Raw genomic sequence first — 26122 nt, 5'->3', positions numbered from 1 at the left:
GCCTCCCTACTGTAAAGAAAGAGAAAGACAGAGGAATTAACTGTCAATCTAGGAATTCTGCTTTAGTGTAGATTCTGTAGGTTTGAATCTAGTAATATCTGAGCCAGTGTGTGTGATGAGTCTGGTCTCTCCTCAGTTTGACTTCGGGATGTCGCGGGTCTCTCATCTGGTCTCTCCTCAGTGTGTGAATGAATGAATGAATGAATGAATTAATTAATGAATTAATTAATGAAAACTTTATTTAACAGATTGCAGAATGGGTACAATACAGTACGGCTCAATACACACAATTGTTGAGGGGATGCAGACCAGAGAAAGACGTTTGTCTTGTTTACATCAGGGTCCCCCATTTTCAATCCATAGTGCAAAGTGTGATCGTCTCTCGCCTGGTCTCTCCTCAGTTTGACTTCGGGGACGTGGCAGGTCTCTTGTCTGGTCTCTCCTCAGTGTGTGATGGTCTCTCGTCTGGTCTCTCCTCAGTGTGTGATGGTCTCGCGTCTGGTCTCTCCTCAGTGTGTGATGGTCTCTCGTCTGGTCTCTCCTCAGTGTGTGATGGTCTCTCGTCTGGTCTCTCCTCAGTGTGTGATGGTCTCTCGTCTGGTCTCTCCTCAGTGTGTGATGGTCTCTCGTCTGGTCTCTCCTCAGTGTGTGATGGTCTCTCGTCTGGTCTCCTCAGTGTGTGATGGTCTTGCGTCTGGTCTCTCATCAGTGTGTGATGGTCTCTCGTCTGGTCTCTCCTCAGTGTGTGATGGTCTCTCGTCTGGTCTCTCCTCAGTGTGTGATGGTCTCTCGTCTGGTCTCTCCTCAGTGTGTGATGGTCTCTCGTCTGGTCTCTCCTCAGTGTGTGGTGGTCTCTCGTCTGGTCTCTCCTCAGTGTGTGATGGTCTCTCGTCTGGTCTCTCCTCAGTGTGTGATGGTCTCTTGTCTGGTCTCTCCTCAGTGTGTGATGGTCTCTCGTCTGGTCTCTCCTCAGTGTGTGATGGTCTCGCGTCTGGTCTCGCCTCAGTGTGTGATGGTCTCTTGTCTGGTCTCTCCTCAGTGTGTGATGGTCTCTCGTCTGGTCTCTCCTCAGTGTGTGATGGTCTCTCGTCTGGTCTCTCCTCAGTGTGTGATGGTCTCTCGTCTGGTCTCTCCTCAGTGTGCGATGGTCTCTCGTCTGGTCTCTCCTCAGTGTGTGTGATGGTCTCTTGTCTGGTCTCTCCTCAGTGTGCGATGGTCTCTCGTCTGGTCTCTCCTCAGTGTGTGATGGTCTCTCGTCTGGTCTCTCCTCAGTGTGTGATGGTCTCTCGTCTGGTCTCTCCTCAGTGTGTGTGATGGTCTCTCGTCTGGTCTCTCCTCAGTGTGTGATGGTCTCTCGTCTGGTCTCTCCTCAGTGTGTGATGGTCTCTCGTCTGGTCTCTCCTCAGTGTGTGATGGTCTCTTGTCTGGTCTCTCCTCAGTGTGTGATGGTCTCTTGTCTGGTCTCTCCTCAGTTTGACTTCGGAGACGTGGCGGTGCACCAGGCCATCCACACCATAGAGTTCTGCCTCGGCTGCATCTCCAACACGGCCTCCTACCTGCGGCTCTGGGCCCTCAGCCTGGCCCACGCCCGTGAGGCACACACACACACTCACGCACGCACGCACGCACGCACGCACGCACGCACGCACACACACACACACACACACACACACACACACACACACACACACACACACACACACACACACACACACACACACACACACACACACACACACACACACACACACACACACACACACACACACACACACACACACACACACACACACACACACACACACACACACACACACACACACACACACACACACACACACACACACACACACACACACACACACACACACACACACACACACACACACACACACACACACACACACACACACAATTCCTCTACCGAGATCAAATGCAATGCAAATAACTGCTATGTATAGGGCCATATCACAGTGGAATAGGTTGCCATATATAATTACTCAAGCAACAAGCAAAGACAGCTTTAAAAAGCAAGTAAAGAGGTTACTTTTGGGTACAGGCACAATGCTTGATATATAACATTTTATTATTTTACATTTTCTAATATTTTGGTATAATGCTAATATAATGAGGTGGGTTGGGTTGGATGGGTGTGGGGGGGGGGATTATGTTTGATTATGTTATTGTATAGTGTTTTGTATGTTTGTTATTGTTGGTTTTATTTTAAATTATGTTGTTTGTGTTTATTGTTTTGTGTGGACCCCAGGGAGAGTAGCTGTTGCCATTTGCAACAGCTAATGGGGATCCAAATAAACTCAAACTCAAACAAAGGCTTAACCGAACTCTCTCTCTCTCTCTCTCTCTCTCTCTCTCTCTCTCTCTCTCTCTCTCTCTCTCTCTCTCTCTCTCTCTCTCTCTCTCCTCTGTCTCTCTCTCCCTCTCTGTCTGTCTCTGTCTCTGTCTCTCTCTCTCTCTCTCTCTCTCTCTCTCTCTCTCTCTCTCTCTCTCTGTCTCTCTCTCTCTCATCACAGAGTTATCTGAGGTGTTGTGGACCATGGTGATGCACATGGGCCTATCCTCTCGCAGTGGGGGCGGCTTCTTTGGCCTGACAATCATCTTCTCAGCCTTCTCCACTCTCACCGTGGCCATCCTGCTCATCATGGAGGGGCTGTCTGCGTTTCTGCACGCACTGCGCCTGCACTGGTGAGACACACACACACACACACACACACACACACACACTCACTCACTCACTCACTCACTCACTCACTCACTCACTCACTCACTCACTCACTCACTCACTCACTCACTCACTCACTCACTCACTCACTCACTCACTCACTCACTCACTCACTCACTCACTCACTCACTCACTCACTCACTCACTCACTCACTCACTCACTCACTCACTCACTCACTCACTCACTCACTCACTCACTCAATGTAGCGCTTTACAATGTAGGGTGGAAATTGCCTCCTTCACCACCAACCTTGGGCTATGCAGGCTCAATGGCTACCATACACTGGCACCAGGCACACATCACACTACACAATGGCTGAACGGCTCAGGAGACAGGGATTGATATCAGCCAATTAAGGGGAAGGGGTGATTAGGTGGCCTTGATGTCAGAGACCTGATTGGAAATTTGACCAGGAACGTCGGGGAACCGCCAATCTTTACGATAGGCGTCCTGGGTTCTTTAACGACAGAATTCAGTCAGGACCTCGGTTTAGCGTCTCATCCGGAGGACGGTAGTTTTAACGAAGCTGGTGTTTTTTATAGTGGTTTTATAGAGTGTCTATGTATTGTGGCTGTATGTTTGTCTTTTAAAATCACTGCACAAATGAAGTTCCGAAAAGGAAAATAAAGTAATTTGAAGTTTGAAGTTGAAGTTGAGGGAGATGCCAGAGGGTTAGAGGTTAGAGGTTAGGGTTAGGGCCGTTCTGTTAAACGTTAACGACGAGGTCTTACCTCATGGTTGTGAAATGAGGGCAGAATGTGAGCCGTGTTTGTGTTGGACGGTGCTGCAGGTAAATTCTGCTGGGTCTAACTGATCCCTGCTGGGTCTAACTGATCCCTGCTGCTGGGTCTAACTGATCCCTGCTGCTGGGTCTAACTGATCCCTGCTGCTGGGTCTAACTGATCCCTGCTGGGTCTAACTGATCCCGGCCTGCTGGGTCTAACTGATCCCTGCTGGGTCTTTAAACTGATCCCTGCTGCTGGGTCTAACTGATCCCTGCTGCTGGGTCTAACTGATCCCTGTACAGTTCATGCTGCTGGGTCTAACTGATCCCTGCTGGGTCTAACTGATCCCTGCTGGGTCTAACTGATCCCTGCTGGGTCTAACTGATCCCTGCTGCTGGGTCTAACTGATCCCTGTACAGTTCATGCTGCTGGGTCTAACTGATCCCTGCTGGGTCTAACTGATCCCTGCTGCTGGGTCTAACTGATCCCTGCTGGGTCTAACTGATCCCTGCTGCTGGGTCTAACTGATCCCTGCTGCTGGGTCTAACTGATCCCTGCTGCTGGGTCTAACTGATCCCTGCTGGGTCTAACGGATCCCTGCTGGGTCTAACTGATCCCTGCTGGGTCTGCTGCTGGGTCTAACTGATCCCTGCTGCTGGGTCTAACTGATCCCTGCTGGGTCTAACTGATCCCTGCTGCTGGGTCTAACTGATCCCTGCTGGGTCTAACTGATCCCTGCTGCTGGGTCTAACTGATCCCTGCTGCTGGGTCTAACTGATCCCTGCTGCTGGGTCTAACTAATCCCTGCTGGGTCTAACTGATACCTGTACAGATCTAACTGATCCCTGTACAGATCTAACTGCTGCTGGGTCCAACTGATCCCTGTACAGTTCATGCTTTACGCTGCTTGTGGATCTAATAGATTTGAACCCTTTCACTGCCACACGGCAGAAGGTTAGCATTTTGAAAATCACTCGTTTTCGCGGAAAAAACAACCCTATGATGATAATCGTCTTTTACTGGAATATTCCAGAATGTTGTCATTTGTCGGCCTATTTATGAATCGTTTTCAAATAAACGCTAGATGATCGATAGTATATGTGTGCGCACGCACGCTCGTGCCGCGCGCTGATAATCGCTGCTCTTATTTCCTGATGGCTTTTACAGTCAAAACTATATGTTTATGTTTACAGTCACTGGATGTGTGTGATGTTTATGTTTACACTTTACAGTCACTGGATGTGTGTGATGTTTATTTTTACATCACTGGATGTGTGTGATGTTTATGGTTACATCACTGGATGTGTGTGATGTTTATGTTTACATCACTGGATGTGTGTGATGTTTATGTTTACAGTCACTGGATGTGTGTGATGTTTATGTCTTAACACTTTCAGCGCCAGAGGTCGCTGTGGGCCGTGTGGTAAGAATGCCAGCGCTTTAAAGAATAGGGATATATGGCGGCGTTTGCAGGGCTAAAACTATATTAAATATCATAGCTATGGATATAAAACTATTGCCCATTTGACATAGAGTATCTATCGTAAAACATTTCTGAAAAAGAAATAATCTTTTCATCCATACATTCCCGTTTTATACCGTGGTGAATATGAGTATAGTTTTAGAGTAATCCTGTGTAATCCCAGAAAACGCTGCTATGCAGCGTTTAGTGCATTTCACTAGAAACCATGGCGTTCCTCGCCTAGATCAACAATCAATCTGAAATCAACGCTATATTATCGGTATTATGTTTCATCATGCATGCATGAAAGGGGCATGCTTTGATCATCACCAACGGAATACGTTACACAGTACATTACACACACGCTCCGATCACAGGGAAGGGATTCTTCGATCAACGAAAGATTGATACCATATAGCCCTTACCTTGACTAGGATGAGCTCCAAAAAGAATATTCCAATTATCTGATCGCCATTCCAAGTATTGATGTCGATCCTGTTGCCAACATAATCCACCAAAGAACATGAACCGGGAGTGCTTGATTATCCTCAATCCATGTGTTATAAACGTTACTCCTGCCCGACTAGGAAAACCCGGACCGGACTTTTTAGATCGACGGACAGACCAAGCCAGAGAGTTTCCAAGGATGTGCAATACCGGCTGCAAGGCGGCAGGCAGTGGTATTGGACGTTTGCGATCTCAGACCCATTCCCAATGATAACACAGGCTCCCTCAATGGATTATGAATGGAAATAGCGAATAAAAGAAATAACGACCAAAACCCAACTATACTCTGGTCTGGCGCCGAACATTCAGCGAGTTAACCCGACTATACTCGTGTCCAGCACTCAAAGTGTTAATATCTTGCAAATTAACACAATCGGGACGGGCCACGTGTATATCCGTGTTTCGAATCCATGCTTAAAGGACCGAAGGACGGATATATCCGTGGCAAGTTGTTTGCTTTTATTCCATTTTAATAACATATTCAAGGTCGCCGAGCTGCACTGCAGATGTACCCTACTCTTTGAATTCGAGAAAGTGCATTACCGGCCAGATCCTCTTAGGGGCGCTATCGCGATAATGCAGTGTTCCCTGTGGCCGAAGTTGTCTTTTTTTCTTTTTATCTCTAATGTAGTTTTCTACTCACCTGAAGCGATAGCTATTGTCTGTTGCACGGAATACGTTTTGGATCGCGGATTTCACTATGCAATAAGGGGATTTATCATCAGCCAATGGACATATCGATCTACCAGATGGCGATCGATAACGGGGAAATGCTCAGGGGGATCCAACCGGCTCATGGTAAGATCTTTTTCACGTAAATTACATGCTGATCGGGCCTTGTTATGATACTCAACCAGGCGATTAGCGTATGTGGCTATTTAGACGAACACGGTTATTGGTAATCAATAATAAGAAACGACGTCCCCCGCCCCCCCCCCTTTCATGCATACATGCTTGAGGATCGTGCTGATCATATGCAGTTTAAGTTTTAACTCTTTCAGTGCCACGCCTGGTTTTCCGTTTTACCGCTTGAATGCCACCATCGGCGCCAATGTTAACGTTAATATCGCCTAATCTATGTTTTAAATTATGGCTATGTGTCTAATCTGCCCATCGCATTATCAAAGACTATTTTCCAGTCAGTGCTGTGAAGACAGATTGTTTTTTTATCGCGTCGTTTCCGTTTCAGAGCAGTTAGAAAAGCCCCCGTTTTGATATAAAAAACAGCTCATTCTGGAGCATTCTATGAAAATCGTCTTTTAGTGGAATATTCCACAACGTTGATATTCGTCGGCCTTTTTATGAATCGCTTTCAAATAAACGCTAGATGATCAATATTATACGTGCACGCAAGCACATTACGGCCGCGCACTGATAATCGCTCCGTTGATTTCCTCACAGACTTTTACAGTGAAACCGAAAGAAGACATTTCACAAAACAGCTTATAACTTCATCAAACTTACTCCGATTATCCTACCACTGATAACATAGAGTCCTTACCTGACATCAGATGGTATCCAACTGGTATATTCCAATTCCTGATCACCATTCAAAAAAATCGATACGTGTATGGATCCAACGCGACACAGTAGATCTCCATGATCCGCGGGGATCTGAGGCTCCAGAATGAACTGTGGTAACCCCGGCTGGATCAGTGAACTGGAAAATGTGGAGTACCGGATTTCTTTCCCCATTCATTTTCATTGAGTCCATTCCAAAATCACTTATGTCATCTGGGAGACGACAGGGGGCGCTTTTTTCCACAGTGATCACCGGCGCAGCTCGGCTATACTCGGGTAGGCTCGGGTGATGCAATAATTTTTCAGATCGCAAAAAAAAATTATAATAATAATTCCGAGAAATCTCGTGAGTGGCATGCAACCACCTATAAAAAAAACAGAGAAATCTCGTGAGTGGCACTGAAAGAGTTAACTGTAGCTTATGTATAACAGAAATGCCATTACGTTAGTAGCTATTAGCCCTTTATCTAGCCTTCCAGGAAATATACTAGACCAAATGCCGTATAATGCTTATATTCACGGCGCTATAAAATGAGAACGTATTGATGATTTTTTTTCTTCTTTAACACTTTAACTGCCACACACGAGATATCTCGGGTTTATTTTTATGTGGTTGAAAGCAACTCACAAGATTTCTCGGATTCTTTCTTTTTTTTTTTTTTTAGCGATCTGAAATCATATTGCATCACGCGAGCCTACCCGAGTATACACGAGCACCGCCGGAGATTATATGTGGAAAAAAGCGCCCCTATCGTCTTTCAGATGACATAAGGGATTTTGGAATGGACTCAATGAAAATGGATGGGGAAAAAAATCCGGTACTCCACATTTTCCAGTCCACTGATCCAGCCGGGGTTACCACAGTTCATTCTGGAGCCTCTGAGCCCCGCTGATCATGGAGTTCTACTGTATCGCTTTGGATCCATACACTTATCGATTTTTTCGAATGGTGATCAGGAATTGGAATATACCAGTTGGATACCATCTGATGTCAGGTAAGGACTCTATGTTATCAGTGTTAGGATAATCAGACTAATTTTGATGAAGTTATAAGCTGTTTTGTGAAATGGGCTCTTTCGGTTTCACTGTAAAGTCCAAGAGGAAATCAACGCGGCGATTATCCGTGCGCGGCCCGAATGTGCTTGCGTGCACGTATAATATTGATCATCTAGCGTTTATTTGAAAACGATTCATAAAAAGGCCGACGAATATCAACGTTGTGGAATATTCCAGTAAAAGACGATTTTCATAGAATGGTCCAGAATGGGCTGTTTTTTATTTCAAAACGGGTGCTTTTCTAAATGCTCTGAAACGGAAATGACGCGATAAAAAACCAATCTGCCTTGACAGCACTGACTGGAAAATAGTCTTTGATAATGCGACGGGCAGATTAGACACATAGCCATAATTTAAAACATAGATTAGGCGATATTAACGTTAACATTGGAGCGGACCGTGGCATTCAGGGGGTAAAAAGGAAAACCCGGCGTGGCACTCAAAGTGTTAAGCCATTTTGAAGGGACGGTTTATGGTCTCAATTGACAATGAGAATGGACAGATAGCAATACTATAAAGTATAGATTTAGCTCTACAAACAGCCCCAAGTCTGTTTACATATGCTGGTCGTCTCTAGTGATATTAGACTCATCCCAGTGGCCGCCAATGTGTTAAACATCACATCTGCCGTGCAAAGATATTCCAACAACAACAACAACAACAACAACAACAACATTATAAAGATATTCCAACAACAACATTGTAGCGTATGAAACCGAGATGGAATATATTATTGTTAAAGTGTTGATCTGGACTTGAAACGTTGGCTTTTATTCCATTTTAATAACATATTCAAGGTCGCCGAGCTGCACTGCAGATGTACCCTACTCTTTGAATTCGAGAAAGTGCATTACCGGCCAGATCCTCTTAGGGGCGCTATCGCGATAATGCAGTGTTCCCTGTGGCCGCCAATGTGTTAAACATCACATTTGCCGTGCAAAGATATTCCAACAACAACAACAACAACAACAACATTATAAAGATATTCCAACAACAACAACATTGTAGCGTATGAAACCGAGTTGGAATATATTGTTAAAGTGTTGATCTGGACTTGAATCGTTGGAAAGGATTATTTTGTAGGTACAACCCCTGGAAACGGTTCACCAGGAGGAAACATCTGTCCTTTCCTGTGTTTTAAGAACCCAGCAGCTGTGGTCTGCTCAGAAGCCATGTTCCGGAGCGACTTGCCGTAACGCACTGGAACAAGAACTGTTCTCAGCCATCAATTCAAAGCAGAACAAAGTTCCCCGTGAGATGGAAGTGGAAATATGTTCCATGCCATTGTTCAAAGCAAATGCTCTTCATCCAGCGCAGCCCATGACCTCTTGACCCCTGGCACTCACCGCTCACACACATGCAGCGCTGGGTCGCCTGTGGAAACACACACACACTGAGGCATAGTGATGGGTCGGTCATGAGCGACTCGTTCATAAGAGCCGATTCATTGCCGTGAGCGTGAGTCGAATCGCTCACGTCTGGCAATGAGTCGGTTCACTCCCCCCCCCCCCGCACACAGACACACACAATGAACTCAACGGATATCGTCGATCGGGGGCTCAACTAGAGTCTGACACGTTTCTATGAGAAACTGAATGAATACTTACTACCTATTGACAGGCATTGACACAGACAACTGAATGAATAGCATACACTTATTTGGTTGTATAGGAGTCGAGTGGCGCTAATGAGTGTCTTTTGTCAAACAAGTTACACTGACGCCTGCTGCGCCTGCTGTGTGCTGTGAGTGTCAGTGTTGCTACAGTACAGTCACAGTCGTCAGTCAGTCACACTTATTTAACATGATCAAATAATTATTATAATATTTTTTACTTCACTTTGAAATATTATAGTGAAATATTTTGCAATGTCGCATTTATCTTGTTGAAATCCTCCAACAGGCTCTTTTTTGTAAGTTGACTGGTTTGCACACCAATAATACAGTGCAATAATAGAATAGTAGAATAGATAGTAAAATTATGCAATAGAATGGCCAGAGTAAAATAGTGCTACAGTACAATCAACAGCGGGGTGTATTAGAAGGCTATGGTGAAGAGGTACGTTTTTAGCTTATTTCTGAAAATATTAAGAGATCTAGCTTCCCTAATGTCCATAGGTAGTGTGTTCCATAACTTTGGTGCATAGTTAGCAAAGGCTGCATCCCCGAGGCACCAGAGACGGTGGTCCACGTGTGTAGAGGAGGGGGGTGTCTGTAGAGGAGGGGGGGGGGGGGTGTAGAGGAGGGGGGGGTGTGTAGAGGAGGGGGGGGTGTCTAGAGGAGGGGTGTGTGTGTAGAGGAGGGGGGTGTGTGTAGAGGAGGGGGGGGTGTGTAGAGGAGGGGGGGGTCTGTAGAGAAGGGGGGGGTCTGTAGAGGAGGGGGGGGGATCTCTTGCTCTCTCCCCCTCTTTTGAAGCGGTGCCCCCCCCCCCCCCCCCCCCCCTCCTGGGCCAAATATTCACTGTGGCCTCCCCCCTGCCCCCCCCCCCCCCCCCCCCCCCCATGCAGCTGCCTGACCCTCCTCTCTGATTGGTCCTCCTCTCTGCCTGACCCTCCTCTCTGATTGGTCCTCCTCTCTGATTGGTCCTCCTCTCTGCCTGACCCTGCTCTCTGCCTGACCCTCCTCTCTGATTGGTCCTCCTCTCTGATTGGTCCTCCTCTCTGCCTGACCCTCCTCTCTGATTGGTCCTCCTCTCTGATTGGTCCTCCTCTCTGATTGGTCCTCCTCTCTGCAGCCAGACTCCGTTGGGAACTGAGATTCCACACTTGAACACATCAAGTCATGAGAGGGTGTCTTCAGGCCGAGCTGGCATCTGGTCTGATGCAGAATAGTAACACCTGATGCAGAATAGTAACATCTGATGCAAAATAGTAACATCTGGCCTGATGCAGAATAGTAACATCTGGTCTGATGCAGAATAGTAACATCTGATGCAGAATAGTAACATCTGGCCTGATGCAGAATAGTAACATCTGGTCTGATGCAGAATAGTGACATCTGGCCTGATGCAGAATAGTAACATCTGATGCAAAATAGTAACATCTGGCCTGATGCAGAATAGTAACATATGGCCTGATGCAGAATAGTAACATCTGATGCAAAATAGTAACATCTGGCCTGATGCAGAATAGTAACATCTGGTCTGATGCAGAATAGTAACATCTGATGCAGAATAGTAACATCTGATGCAAAATAGTAACATCTGGCCTGATGCAGAATAGTAACATCTGGTCTGATGCAGAATAGTAACATCTGATGCAGAATAGTAACATCTGGCCTGATGCAGAATAGTAACATCTGATGCAGAATAGTAACATCTGGCCTGATGCAGAATAGTAACATCTGGCCTGATGCAGAATAGTAACATCTGGTCTGATGCAGAATAGTAACATCTGGCCTGATGCAGAATAGTAACATCTGGCCTGATGCAGAATAGTAACATCTGGCCTGATGCAGAAGTAACATCTGGCCTGATGCAGAATAGTAACATCTGGCCTGATGCAGAATAGTAACATCTGGCCTGATGCAGAATAGTAACATCTGGTCTGATGCAGAATAGTAACATCTGATGCAGAATAGTATCATCTGACCTGATGCAGAATAGTAACATCTGGCCTGATGCAGAATAGTAACATCTGGTCTGATGCAGAATAGTAACATCTGGCCTGATGCAGAATAGTAACATCTGGTCTGATACAGAATAGTAACATCTGGTCTGATGCAGAATAGTAACATCTGGTCTGATGCAGAATAGTAACATCTGATGCAGAATAGTAACATCTGGCCTGATGCAGAATAGTAACATCTGGCCTGATGCAGAATAGTAACATCTGGTCTGATGCAGAATAGTAACATCTGATGCAGAATAGTAAACACAGTGAATATCCAGTTGTGGAAGGGGTTTTAATGTTTTTCCTAATCATTAAGCGTGTCGTATTTAACGATTTGTTTTGGGTGATTCTAATCTATCTTCCCTGGGTTTTTCTCGTGCCAATCATCACGTGACCAGGTGGAAGACTGGCCGTAATGTTAAAGCGGCTGAGATGTTTAGGAAGTTCATGCATGAGAGGTCGCGCTGACAGGTCCGTCTGGGCTTCCAATGGTCTTCCTTCATTTCTACCATATTTGGTCACTTAACCAGCTCCAAGGGTCCATGAACGGTGAGACTGTTTCCCTTGTAAGTGTCCCACACTGACTCTCTCTCAGGGCCCTTTCTCACTCACTGCTCTGTGTCGAATCAGACCCGGCTCGCATCAGAAAAGGGTGTGTCTGTCTGAGTGAGAACGCTGTCCCCCGTCCCCGCCCCCCGCTGATTCGTCCCCGGAGGCGCTGAACCTGGACCGATGAAATAGGTGGTCTCAGGTGCGCACTAGTGGGGGCGGTTAGGCCTGGCAATTTTGTTTGCCATTGCTATGTCTATACATTGTTCGAATGCATTTATTTCTATTAGACCAGTGGTGCCCAACCAGTCGGCCGTGGTCGACCAGTAGATCAATGACATGCAATATAATTGCCACAAGCGATGGGATAATGTTAGCTTCTGAACAGGCTAGCTAACTAGCGTTAGCCGTTAGCCATTGCTGTATACTATACTTTCTTGTTCTAATGCATTTATTTCTATTAGACCAGTGGTGCCCAACCAGTCGGCCGTGGTCGACCAGTAGATCAATGACATTCAATATAATGCATATAATCGATGCAGCAATGTTACTAGTAAAGGCTAAGCTAACTAGCGTTTAGCCGTTAGCTTAGCGCTATCGTTAAAACGCTCAAAAGCGGACTCTACAACACCATCCATTCGTGATAAAATAGGGTGGGTTATATTGACAAGGCTTGACAACAGAGGTTCAAATATAACTTCATATTTATTGGCAATTTGTTCATTTATATCATCATCCAGTCTCCGCAGTAGTGTTAAGACACTTCCTGTTTACATTTTCGAACGTGACATCATCGCCTACGGCAAGCGTAAACGCTCAAAAGGCAAACCGTAAACAGAACCCGAAGCGAACCAAGACCGCAGTGTGTACACAAACTAGAGGGGAGAGAGGAGGGGGGGGAGTTCGCATCAGATTCGGAACGGGGCCAGAACGGAACGGAATAGAAACGAATAGGTGAGTGAGAACGGGCCCTCAGTGAAAACACCCCACACTGACTCTCTCAGTGAAACCATCCCGCCGGCGTCTCTGTTTTAAGTCTTTAAGGTGTTTATGCAGCAGCAACGCTGTCCTCACGTTCTGCCCAGTCATAAGCAGCGTTTCTTCTTCCTCGCTGGAAGTGATGTCAGCGAGACGGCGACGAGGAGTTGAAAAGGCGAAGAAGGTTCCTGCTACTAAGCATCTGGCCTCATTAACTGAGGAACACAGAGCTCCTTAAAGGCCTGAAATGTGGGCTAATGGGGGGAGAGAGAGAGCGGATTGCTTAATTCAAAGAGTTCCACCTGGACGCCCCCCCTCTGCTCCACGGAGCGGCCCGGGAACTTTATCCGAGGCTCGTTTTTCAACATCAGGGAGAAGTCATGATGACACTTCAGTAGCACTTTGACGGAGTTGTAACACAGGAGGGTGGAGGATTCATGTTGCTCACTGACTCACAGGAGGGTTCAGGGTTCAGGGAAGACACAGAAGGCCATGGAGCCTGACGGTTCACAAGAGCAGCTGGATGTTAGTCTCTTGGGAGGAAACATGGACTCTGTATGATGGGTAACGGGTACAATGTCAACACACAGATTTTATGTATTTTAGTTTCAGTTTCAGTTTAAACTTTATTTGAACAGGGACAGCACACATTAATGAACATAAAGTAAATGAGACAGTGTTAGCCAAAGCTAAGTTAGACGCTAGCTAGTCATAGGAATTTTCCACACCTCAATACGGGGACATTTGAAAAGGTTGTTGAGGAACAACCCTGATGGATAATCTCTGTTGATTTCCTACCTTTATAAGAGTGTCATGGAGAATCTCCATTGATTTCCTACCTTTACAAGAGTGTCATGGAGAGTCTCTAACAGATGTCCTTCCCTTGTCGTGTCTCCTGTCCACAGGGTGGAGTTCCAGAACAAGTTCTACTGCGGTCAGGGCTTCAAGTTCGTGCCCTTCTCCTTCGAGAGCATCCAGGACGGCCGCTTCGACGAGTGAACCCCATCGTGACCCCGTCGTGACCGGATCCCCCAGCGTCCCTCCTTTCTGTCCACGCATGATCCCATCCCTCTGTCGACCTCTAGTGGCCATGTGGTGAAGTGTCGTGTGCGTGTTGCTGTAATGTGACCTTTGTGATTCAGTCCGTCCATGAGGGACAGACATAAGTCCTGTAGGACTATAGCACTACTGTGGGACTATAGGACTATAGCACTACTGTAGGACTATAGCACTACTGTGGGACTATAGGACTATAGCACTACTGTGGGACTATATGACTATAGCACTACTGTAGGACAATAGGACTGTAGGACTATAGGACTATAGCACTACTGTAGAATGTAGGTAACATTAAACGCCAGTTGCATTTTCAGAGGATATCATTCTAGACGGGAATCATTTGGCATGTCAATGTTCTTCCCAGACTGTGGGCCTTGTTGTGGTTTGTGGAACTCCTCTGATTGTTTTATGTCAATGTTCTTCCCAGGCTGTGGGCCTTGCTGTGGTTTGTTTCCTCTGATTGTTTTATATGTAGCTCCACTGTTGTCTTGAAATCGCTTGAAAGCTACGTTCATTGAATTGACAACGATTCGTCCAAAATGTCTGCTGACATCTAGGCTTTGTGAAATCCCTCTCCACCGGATCCAACTTTGTCGTTGTGAAAGATCAATTCCAGAGAATTCAACCAATGAACCAATGTGTGAATCATGAATGTTCATCACTGGATATATGAACATATCATGTTCATCACTGGATATATGAACATGTTCCATTACATATCAAAGTGTTTAATCATGACCATAATGTTATATTACATATCAAAGTGTTTAATTATGACCATATTATGTTCTATTACATATCAAAGTATTTAATCATGACCATATTATATTATATTACATATCAAAGTATTTAATTATGACCATATTATGTTCTATTATATATCAAAGTATTTAATCATGACCATATTATGTTCTATTGCATATCAAAGTTTTTAATCATGACCATATCATATCATTATATAATGTACAATAATTAACAATGTGAAATAATTGCCCTCAAATCACAGTTGATGGACCGCTGGTACTTTTAAAAAGGTCAGAGGTCCTTTAAAAGCCCACTACTGTACTTACTGGATGGGGTACAACAAGGTACAACAAGGTACAACTACAGTATCAAACCTGTGCGTTCTGATAATCTAAATGATCAGGCTTTTATCTTCATCGTATGATCTTGATTTGTCATTATTTCCGTGCAGACAGTGTTGGATCAGATATAACGTGAACTTGTGACGCATTGTGCTTCCGTTGTGTGTGTGTGTGTGTGTGTGTGTGTGTAGAACAACATTGTGTTGTGTCGATATGAGTGGTATTTATTCCACATCATGTAACAGGTGTCCTGTGACGTTTGCATGTGGTAACAGAATGTTTGTGATATAAACTAATAAATGACTTGGGGATTCTCGCATTTTGTTGCCTCTTCGTTTATTTTGCATAAAAGCATTCATCTATAATGTATAATAATAATAATGTATAGGCTAAGTGTTCATAATAACATCTATAATGTATCGGCTAAGTGTTCATAATAACATAATAATAATATATTTGATTTGTAGGGCACTTTATAGTTGCGGAGCAAATCTCAAAGCGCTACATTGTAAAAGAACATAAAAGCTAGCAAGAGAGTAAAAAGAAGAGAATGTAAAATAAGCAAGACTAAAACTAGTAAGGAGTAAAAAGAACACTAGAACTAGTAAAAGAGTAGAAAAAACATAAAATAAGGGGCTAAAACTGGTAAAAGAACATAAAATGTGTGGAGCTAAAACTAGATAAAAATCAACAAAAGGCTTTTAACATCTATGATTGATTGATTGATTGATTGATTGAAAACGTTATTAACAGATTGCAGAATGGGTACAATACAGTACAGCTCAATACACACAATTGTTAAGGGGATGCATTGCAGACCAGAGAAAGACTTTCGTCTTGTTTACATCAGGGTCCCCCATTTTCAATTCATCAGGTAATAATGTATAGGCTAAGTGTTCATAATAGCATCTATAATGTATAGGCTAAGTGTTCATAATAACATCTAATGTATAGGCTAAGTGTTCATAATAACTATAATGTATAGGCTAAGTGTTCATAATAACATCTATAATGTATATGGTTAGGGTTCATAATAACATCTATAATGTATAGGGTTAGTGTTCATAATAACATCTATAATGTATAGGGTTAGTGTTCATAATAACATCTATAATGTATAGGCTAAGTGTTCATAATAACATCTATAATGTATAGGGTTAGGGTTCATAATAACATCTATGTATAGGCTAAGTGTTCATAATAACATCTATAATGTATATGGTTAGTGTTCATAATAACATCTATAATGTATAGGCTAAGTGTTCATAATAACATCTATAATGTATAGGCTAAGTGTTCATAATAACATCTATAATGTATCGGCTAAGTTCATAATAACTATAATGTATAGGCTAAGTGTTCATAATAACTATAATGTATGCTAAGTGTTCATAATAACTTGTAAAACAGTATATGTGGTGGTTATCATCAATGCAGGAGTGAGTGTGTGTGTATGGGAGAGAGAGACTTTATTTATGTACTTTTATTGGATATGATTTAATAAACTACCCTCCCACTCAGGGCATGTTGGGGTAGAACACATCCTAGCCTTCTACAAAAACCTAGGGGTCCGCAAAGACGACTTCAAACTCGAAATGGTAACAACAGATGAGGTGCTCAAAAAACTGAGCGCCCTCCAACCTATATCCCCTCCAAATTCCTCAGAGACTCAGCAGCCGCCATCACCCCAGTCATTGTCATTCTCTAAATGTTTTGACAAGCGTCACGATGCACCCACTTAGATGTTTCTTACTCGGTAACAAAGAGTTGTGGAGTTTGACAAAGTTGAATGTCCAGGCTGCAGCTGATGTAGTTTGCAGGGTTTATTGTCCAAAAAGAGAATGATGATTAAACAAAACTTATAGTGACTCAGTTGTTCAGTAAATCAGTTCAGTGAAACAGTTCAGGTGGAAAATGTGTCTCCTAGCAGGTTTAAGTTTATTTGGATCCCCATTTAAACTTAAACTTAAACTTAAACCTGCTAGGAGACACATTTTCCTACCTGAACTGTTTCACTGAGGTGCATACCGTTGCTCTGATTACAGAGCCTCTTATAATAAGAGGTGGTGTGCCCCCTAGTGCTCAAACATAAATACAACACCATTACCATAAATAATAGAATTTCTAACATGTCGGTTTTGGCTTCTAGAATTATTTTTATTTCTTAAATCTGTCTTTGTTTCAACACTTACTGGTGGTTTTCATCGACACATATATTCTGTTTTATCTGTTTTTATGTTTCCCCCACGCCCCATACCCTTCCCCAAGCATAGCTGTCTATTAATGATACAGTACAGACATGCTGGTAATTGAGAATGTGTTGTAAAAGGTATTTGTATATCTGTACTGTCTTAATTTTGTGCTGAATAAAAACTATAAGTTGAAAAAAAAAAAGAGGTCTGCAAGGAACTAAGATCTTACATCATCCAGTCTGAAGGTAGGGAGTACAGGAGAAATCGCAGACATATAGAATGAATGAATGAAAACTGTATTAACAGATTGCAGAATGGGTACAATACAGTATGTCTCAATACACACAATTGTTAAGGGGATGCAGACCAGAGAAAGACTTTCGTCTTGTTTACATCAGGGTCCCCCATTTTCAATTTGTGACATTTATGACATACACAAATGACATACAGTCGGCTGCTGATGGAGGCGCAGTGTTCAGGGTAACAGAGCATGAGGTGAGGCGGACCTTTAAAAAAGTGAATATCAGGAAGGCAGCAGGTCCAGACGGCATCCCCGGCCGCGTCCTAAAAGTCTGTGCCGACCAACTGGCCCCAGTATTCACTGACATATTTAACCTGTCCTTAGAACAGGCTGTCATCCCCACCTGCCTGAAGAAGTCCACTATTATCCCTGTACCCAAAAAATCCAAGCCTGCTTGCCTCAACGACTACCGCCCTGTAGCTCTCACCTCCATAGCCATGAAGTGCTTTGAGAAGCTAGTAAAGGGCTACATCTGCTCCTCCCTCCCCATCAACATGGACCCCCTGCAATTTGCATACCGCCCCAACAGGTCCACGGAGGACGCCATATCCCATGTGCTGCACACAGCAGCATCACACCTGGACAAGAGGCAGGGGAACTATGTGAGAATGCTATTCATCGACTACAGCTCGGCATTCAATACCATAGTCCCCTCCATACTCATAGCCAAGCTCAGGGACCTGGGCTTGGGCTATGACCTCTGCCAGTGGGTCTTGGACTTCCTGACTGGCAGACCCCAGGTGGTGAGAGCAGGCAACTGCACCTCCTCATCCATCACCCTCAACATAGGGGCCCCCCAGGGCTGTGTTCTGAGTCCCCTCCTCTACTCCCTGTACACACACGACTGTGTGGCTCAGCGGAGTAGCAATACAATCGTCAAATTTGCTGACGACACAGTGGTGGTGGGCCTGATCTCTGCCAACGACGAGAGGGCCTACCTGGAAGAGGTCAAGGTCCTGGCGGGATGGTGCCAGGAAAACAGCCTCTCCCTGAACGTCAGCAAAACAAAGGAGATGATTGTGGACTTCAGGAGGTCGGGGGTCAAGGACTACAGCCCCCTCAGCATCGACGGGGCACCGGTTGAGAGAGTCAACAGCTTTAAGTACCTCGGAGCCTACATATCCGAGGACTTGACATGGACCACACACATTAACAGTGTTGTGAAGAAGGCACGACAACGCCTCTACTTCCTCAGGCGCCTAAGGAAGTTCCAAGTCAGCCAGAAGATCCTTAAGAACTTCTACTCATGTACAATAGAGAGCATCTTGACCGGCAACATCACCTCCTGGTTTGGGAATAGCACTGCACAAGACCAAAGCAGACTACAAAGAGTGACACATTCAGCCGAACGCACAATTGGAGGGGGGCTCCCCACCCTCCAGAACATTTACTACAAGCGTTGCAAGGGCAAGGCTAAGAGAATCATTAAAGACTCCAGTCACCCGAACAACTGCCTCTTTGAACTGCTGCGGTCAGGCAAGCGATACAGGAGTCTCAAGGCGAGCACAGAAAGACTCAGAAGAAGCTTCTATCCCCAGGCCATCAGGCTGCTAAACGAACAATGAATGAACACTACACAACAACAACCACCAAACGCACATAGCACACACATCCACACGCACACACTCACTTTAAACAAACACACTGTAGCACCCACTCCACACACTTATAGCACACACCCACTTTAAACAAACACACTGTAGCACCCACTCCCCACACTTTATATTTATGGATGAAGGATTGCACTACAACTCGTACACCTTACTGTAAATTGTACCTAAAATTGTACCTGTAGCATCCCTGGGAGAGTGATGGATGGACTCCTTTACTGGTGTTTCATGAATGTTTATTTCAATTCACAACGTAAGAGCTGAAGTGAAATGACAGAGAAAGACAAAAGAAAAGATACTCAGATATATATACATTATATACATTAGTGCCACATTCACATTGTTCCATAGGCTAATATGACACTTGACACAAATGGCTTCCAATAACAGTGACATAGCCAATACATTAAATGAATACAAATATAAAGTAAACAGCCCATATCAATAAATAGGACAAATAGATATCCCAGTACCTTGTCCTCTCTCTCTCCAACAGGGGCTTAACCATAACCCACATGAAAGTCTTCTTTTCCAGATCTACAATCAAACAAAAACTCTTAAAATGCTGGTACTCTGGACCTTATTAAATGTGTAGACAAGCTAACAATTTGCAATGACCAAGTTAGCTAAAAACAACGTATTTTCACAGTAGCAGGAATAACTTTAAGTTGTCAAAACACAAACAAAAGTGAATTCAAACCAACATTAAAACCATAGAAAGTGCACAGCAGTTACCTTGTAGACCATTTCCATATAACAAAAGAATAAAGAAGATATTCACGGAGAACTCTGTTTCCTTGTAGCCGTGTGTATAACGTTCATTTGGACCGTCAAGCAGAGCCCATGCTCGCGGCATCTGCTTCCGGTAGCTACTTCCGGTTTGGCGGTGCTTCAAAATAAAGGTTCCCTATCACACACAAACTGAATGACGCTACCTAGAGGGTCGTTTACACTCCCACCAATCAGGAGTGATTTATATCACACTGTAAATCCGACTGATTCCATAATAAGGAATAACCTAGTTGGCCTGTGTCCCCAGGTAGGGAGGCTTAGGGCGTGCTACCACTTGCCCAAGGTGGACCCCCAGACTAGTGGATGGAAGGAGTCATCTTACTTCTCCATTCTAGTTCATTACGGACTAGCCACTGCCGCTAATTCTATATGACTTCTGATTGTTCGAGAGGTTAGAGTGTTAGACTTGATATACTGTAAAATAAGACTATATAGCTGTAGGTTTAAATGGTCGGAAGAAGCAAGATCAGCTTCTGTACTGGTCGGTCGACAGTGGAAGGTTTTCCAGTACGTGGTCCATTGTTTCCCATCTTCTGGTCTCCAATTCGAATCCTCACTCTTCTAACAAGCCCATCCTTGTCCGTCACCGTCTCGACAACCTTAGATAATTTCCACTCATTACGAGGCAAATCACAAGACTTCTCCATGACAATGTCACCGACTTTGAGATTTCTTCTTGGGGTGTGCCAGCGCTGTCTAAGAGCGATGTTGGCGAGGTACTCTTTTTTCCATCTGCTCCAGAACTGTTCTGCTAAATACTGGACATGACGCCATCTTTTCTTGCCATAAATATCCTCTCTGCTGAAATCCCCTGGAGGAGGTAGAGCTTTGGCAGACTTCATGGTCAGCAGATGATTTGGCGTGAGAGGCTCAGGACTCAGAGGATCGTTGAGGTTGGTAACAGTCAGTGGGCGACTGTTGACGATTGCCATAGCTTCATAGAGAAAGGCCCGTAGAGAGGCATCATTGAGTCTTCCGGAGGACAGAGCCAGTGTAGACCGTAGGACGCTTCTCACTGTTCTAATCTGTCTCTCCCACACACCTCCCACATGACTAGAGTGGGGAGTGTTCATGCTGAAGTCGCATTGCCTTTCGGCGAGGAATGTGGCCAGCCGGTCTGGGTTTACTTCCTTTAGAGCCTCCTTGAGTTCATTCTTGGCTCCAACAAAGTTGGTTCCACAATCTGACTTGATTTCACGAACAGATCCACGTATTGCAATGAAAGATCGAAGGCCATTGATGAGTGCATCTGTAGACATGTCGTCTAACATCTCAATATGAATTGCACGGGAGCTGAAGCAAGTGAAGAGAAGGCCGTATCTCTTATTTTCCTTTCTTCCTTGTTTTGTAAGAAATGGGCCAAAGCAGTCCATACCGCAGAAGGAGAAGGGGGGAGATGGCTCTAAACGTTCCGGGGGTAGATCGGCCATCCGTTGTTCTTCCGTAGGTTTCCTGAGCCTTCTACAGCTCACACATTTTCGAATGTAAGATGCTACTGCTCTGTTGATTCCTGGAATCCAATAGCCGTTGGACCGGACTTCGTTGATGGTGAGACCCTTGCCTTGATGCTTCGTTCTTTCGTGATGATGAGCGATTATCATTTCGGTAATGTGATGATCTTTAGGAATGATGGCCGGGTGCTTGACGAAGTGAGGAAGAGTGGAGTTGCGCAGTCTTCCTCCCACCCTGAGTATACCATCTTCATCGAGGTAAGCATCAAGAGAGTGCAGGGGATTGTTAGATGGCAGAGGAGTGCCCTTGCTCAGCAGCGTCAGCTCTTCGCGATAAACTGATCTCTGCAGGCCCTTGACTATGTGGCATTCAGCTTCCTCTCTTTCTGCCACAGTGCTGAGGCCGCTAGACCTATTCTTGTGGGCGCGTCTCTGAATGCGTGCGATAGCTCGAGTAGCGAGTGACCAAGAAGAAAACTTAGACAAGTGATCAACTATAGTGCTTTGCTCCTTGGTCGTTGTGCTAAGTGTGAAAGCACTTCTGACTTCTGGATCTCCAATAGTTAGTTCTGGAGCATCATCTGCCGGCAGCTCCATTTCTTTGTTCCACAAGAACTTGGGTCCAGTGAACCAGTTGGATATCAGCAGCTCGCTGGGAGTCAAGCCCCTGGACGCATGGTCCGCAGGGTTGTCACTCGTTGGGACGTATCTCCATTGTTGAGGGTCTGAGCTGAGATGAATCCGTTGGACACGGTTAGAGACAAAGGTGTGGAATCGTCTTGCTTCATTTCTTATGTATCCCAAGACTACTTTCGAATCAGTCCAGAAGAACTCCTCAGCACCAGGAGAGCCAAATTCCTCTTTGAGCAGGCTGCTCATTTTCACAGAGATAACCGCGGCTGTCAATTCCAATCTTGGAATAGTCGTGACCTTGGTCGGCGAGACACGCGTTTTTCCGATAACCAGGGCGCAGTGGACATCTCCTTTCTCATTTTTAAGTCTTACGTACGAACATTGACCATACCCTTTAGTACTGGCATCTGAGAAATGATGCAGCTCCACCTTTGAGATTTTTCCAAATCCAGCAGGTGAGTAGGTACGAGATATGGTGACGTTTTCCAACTGTACTAGTTCAGCTTTCCATTTCTCCCATTTTGGACGAAGCTCCTCTAGGAGAGGGTCGTCCCAGCCTGTTCCACGCCTGCACATCTCCTGGAGAATCATCTTCCCTTTGAGCAGGACCGGTGCCACAAACCCGAGGGGGTCGTACAGGGAGGCTACTGTTGACAGGATGCCGCGGCGTGTAGGAGGCTGTTCTTTAAGGTTGACGTTGAGACATAAGTTGTCAGACTCCGTGTCCCATTGAATCCCGAGAGCTCTTTCAAGTGGCAGCTCGTCAAAGGTGAGGCGCATGCACTTTACGTTGGTTGCTCGTTCAGAGAGCGGGATACTCTCGAGGACATCTCTGTTGTTTGACACAAACTTATGTAGACGGAGGCCACCTGTGGCACAAAGTTTGCGTGCTTCTTTGGCTAACTGAATTGCACTCTCAGTGTTTTCAACACTTGTGACCCCGTCGTCCACGTAAAAGTTTCTCATGACGAATCGCGATCCATGCGGGTAAGTGTGTGCCTTCTCCTTAGCTAAGTGCTTTAGTCCATAGTTGGCACACCCTGGCGAGGAGGCCGCACCGAACAGATGCACCTTCATGCGGAACTCCCTGGGCGGTGAGCTCAGGTCTCCTTGCTTCCACCAGAGAAAGCGCAAGTAGTCTCGATCAGCTTCCTGGACGTGAAATTGATGGAACATTTTTTCAACGTCGCACATCAGAGCAACTGGGTGCTGGCGAAAGCGGATGAGCACTCCACTCAAGTTGTTCAACATGTCGGGCCCAGAAAGGAGGTGGTCATTGAGGCTTGTTCCTTTGTATTTTGCTGAGCAGTCAAACACAATGCGAAGTCTGTCAGGTTTGTTTGGCTGAAAGACGCCGTGATGGGGAATGTACCACGTTTCGCCTTCTCTCCCATCATCTTCGACTAGTTCTGCGTCGCCCTTTCCTATAACCTCTTCCATGAACTCGACGTATTTCTTCTTGTACCCTTCGTCGCGCTGCAGTTTCCTTTTAAGGTGATTAAGGCGTATCAGGGCTGAGTTCTTATTGTTGGGGAGGCTGGGTCTGTGTTTGAAGGGCAGGGGCATTTCATAATGGCCTTGTTTGGTTTTCCGTATTCCTTCATCCATCATTTTCAGAAACGTGATGTCATCTTGAGACACTGTTTTTCCGTCTTCACTGCCGTCCTTAAAGTCTGACTCTAGAATGCGGATAACATCGGCCGGTGTGGCCGGGGGTAGCTCTTTAACTATGGTTCTGTGGCACATGCGACTGGTGCTCAACGAATCCTGGCTTTGAGCTGAGGGCCCCACGATACTCCACCCTAGATCTGTCCGTACAGCGTATGGTTCCTCATCTGCTCCGAGGATGACTTGCCTTGGAGCCATGGCTCTCGAGCAGTTATAACCTATGAGCAGACCAACTTCGCAGTCTTTTAGTGTTTGGATTTCGTCTGCTATTCCTGCTAGATGACTCCATTTCTTAGCCGTCTTACAAGTGGGGATGTGTGCACGGTTTACGGGTATGCAGTCCTTAGTGTAGGCCACCGGAAGATCGACTTGAGTGGCAGAGCTATATCCTCTTACGCGAAGGCCGCAGACTCTCTCACTTGTGAGGATTGTGTCCTTTCCGCTCATGGTTGTCAGCTTCAGTTTAACTGGATGCTTGTCTGTATTAAGACCGTCACTCACCTCTTGGTCGATAAATGTAGTATCGCTTTGAGTGTCGAGAAGAGCGTAGACAAGTCTCTCCACAGTTGGGTTACTTTTGGAGGAAACCCATACTGGTAGAATCATTGATGTGCTGGATGAGCCTCCAACTGCTACACTGAGGGATCTTGCCTCAGGGTCTTGATCTGATTCTGTATCAGGTGCAGGCCTTTCTTCTCTTTGATAGTTGTTATCGTGGAGGGCTGTAGGATGTTTTCTCTTGCAGGTGTCACAGGAGTGACGATGGCGACAGTCTTTCGCATTGTGTCCTGGCTTTAGACATCCATAGCATAGTCTCTTCTCCTTTATGAATTTGCGTCGCTCATCCAATGACATCTCTGTGAATCTTTCACATGCGTGGAGCTGGTGTCCATCATCTTCACACTGAATGCATGGAGCATTAGTCCTAAACTTCCGGTTCTCATTGTCAGTGTTCGCTTGAGTGGCAAGAACGCTGGCTTTGTTTCTCTTAGAGTCTCTGACATTTCCCTTATCGGCGCTAGTGGCTGATGAGTGTAGAGCTTGGAAAGACGTGATTGGATTGCAGGCAATCTCCGCTTCAGTTGATATGAATTTTGTGAAGTCCTCGAAAGTTGGAAATTCTTGACATTCATTCAAGCGTTTTGTGACTTGACGGTTCCACTGGGCGGCTGCCCAGTCTGGCAGTTTGTAAATGAGCTTTCGGTTCTCCTCACAGTCGTTGAGTATGTCAAGACCCTTGACATGAGGAATGGCATCCCGACAGGCGTTGAGAAAATCAGAGAAATCCCTGAGTCCCTCTGCATCCTTAGGCTGAATCCTCGGCCAGTTGGATAGCTTCTCTCTGAATGATCTCTGAATGGCGAATGGCTGGCCAAAGCGATGATTCAGCTTATTCCAGGCGTCTTTGTAGGCTTCCTTGTCGTTACGATAGAACGTGCCCTCTAGAGCCTGGCGTGCTGGGCCACCAACGTACTTCTTCAGGTAGTAGAGTTTTTCAGCTGGGGTTGTTGCTCTTTGGTCGATGAGTGAAGTAAACGTTGTTTTCCATTCGATGAACTGTATAGGATCACCATTGAAAACGAATGGCTCTGGCGCAGGAAGCCTACTCAAGGCTATGCTGTCATGGAAGACCTGTGCGAGAGAAGCAATGTCAGAATGAGAGGTTGGTGCAGCATGAGATGGAAAGAGTGTGGCAGCAGGTGCGTTCCTCGTCTCTGCATCGCTTTCATTGATGTGTTCGGCAGCTTCATGTCTGATCTGATCGTCGTAGACCTTTAGTTTGGCTTGGGCTGCGAACACTTCCTTCTTGGCCTGCAGTCGCTCCAACTCACGCCGTTGTACCTCCAGAGCCTTTCGTTGTTGTTCCTCTAGTTCGCGTATAACTTCCCTTTGTTTTTCCTCTACTTGCATCATCTGATAGGTGGCTTCCTTTTCGGCTAGTTCAGCCGCTGCCTCCACACGCTTCGTTGTTATTATAGACGAGCCTTGTGCAGACCCGCTGCTCTGAGTTAATGCAGAGACGTCAGAGGCAGCTCCATAGACCGACCTTGCGTAGTCATGGCGACGCAGTTCATGAAGTCGGCTCCTTTCCCGTTGGACATTGAAATCGTCTTCTGAACCTATGGTTCTATCATGAGCGATGTTGACTAATTCATTGGTTACTGTCTCGCACGTATCCACTC

At 45.4% G+C, this 26122-nt stretch overlaps 1 protein-coding gene and 1 long non-coding RNA gene across 17 annotated transcripts in view; one reads left to right on the top strand and one right to left on the bottom strand.

Moving 5' to 3' along the window:
- Positions 1-14271, top strand: part of LOC311235206 (V-type proton ATPase 116 kDa subunit a 1-like) — a gene marked incomplete at its 5' end in the record, with an annotated part of 66238 nt that extends 51967 nt beyond the window's left edge. For 13 of the 16 annotated variants that reach the window (XM_084322583.1, XM_084322582.1, XM_084322588.1 and 10 more), the window contains 3 exons: positions 1473-1590; positions 2532-2703; positions 14054-14271. In XM_084322583.1, coding sequence (XP_084178709.1) covers positions 1473-1590; positions 2532-2703; positions 14054-14147 — 384 coding nt within the window. In that variant the 3' untranslated portion in view covers positions 14148-14271. Of the gene's footprint in view, positions 1-1418; positions 1591-2531; positions 2704-14053 lie in introns of all 16 variants that reach the window. The other 3 variants (XM_084322593.1, XM_084322591.1, XM_084322590.1) reach the window with 3 other exon arrangements.
- The window catches only part of LOC311235208, a 30635-nt gene extending 10393 nt beyond the window's left edge, over positions 1-20242 (bottom strand). Inside the window, exons 1-3 of the long non-coding RNA XR_014620146.1 lie at positions 20131-20242; positions 19869-19932; positions 19575-19655 (exon numbers count right to left, since the gene is read on the bottom strand). This is a non-coding gene — a long non-coding RNA (uncharacterized lncRNA). The remainder of the gene's footprint in view (positions 1-19574; positions 19656-19868; positions 19933-20130) is intronic.
- Between the last annotated feature and the right edge of the window lie 5880 nt (positions 20243-26122).

Source organism: Notolepis coatsorum (genome assembly GCF_963971535.1).
Source record: "Notolepis coatsorum genome assembly, chromosome: 10".
NCBI classification, from domain to species: Eukaryota; Metazoa; Chordata; class Actinopteri; order Aulopiformes; family Paralepididae; genus Notolepis; species Notolepis coatsorum.
This window is presented reverse-complemented; position numbering and strand designations above follow the sequence as displayed.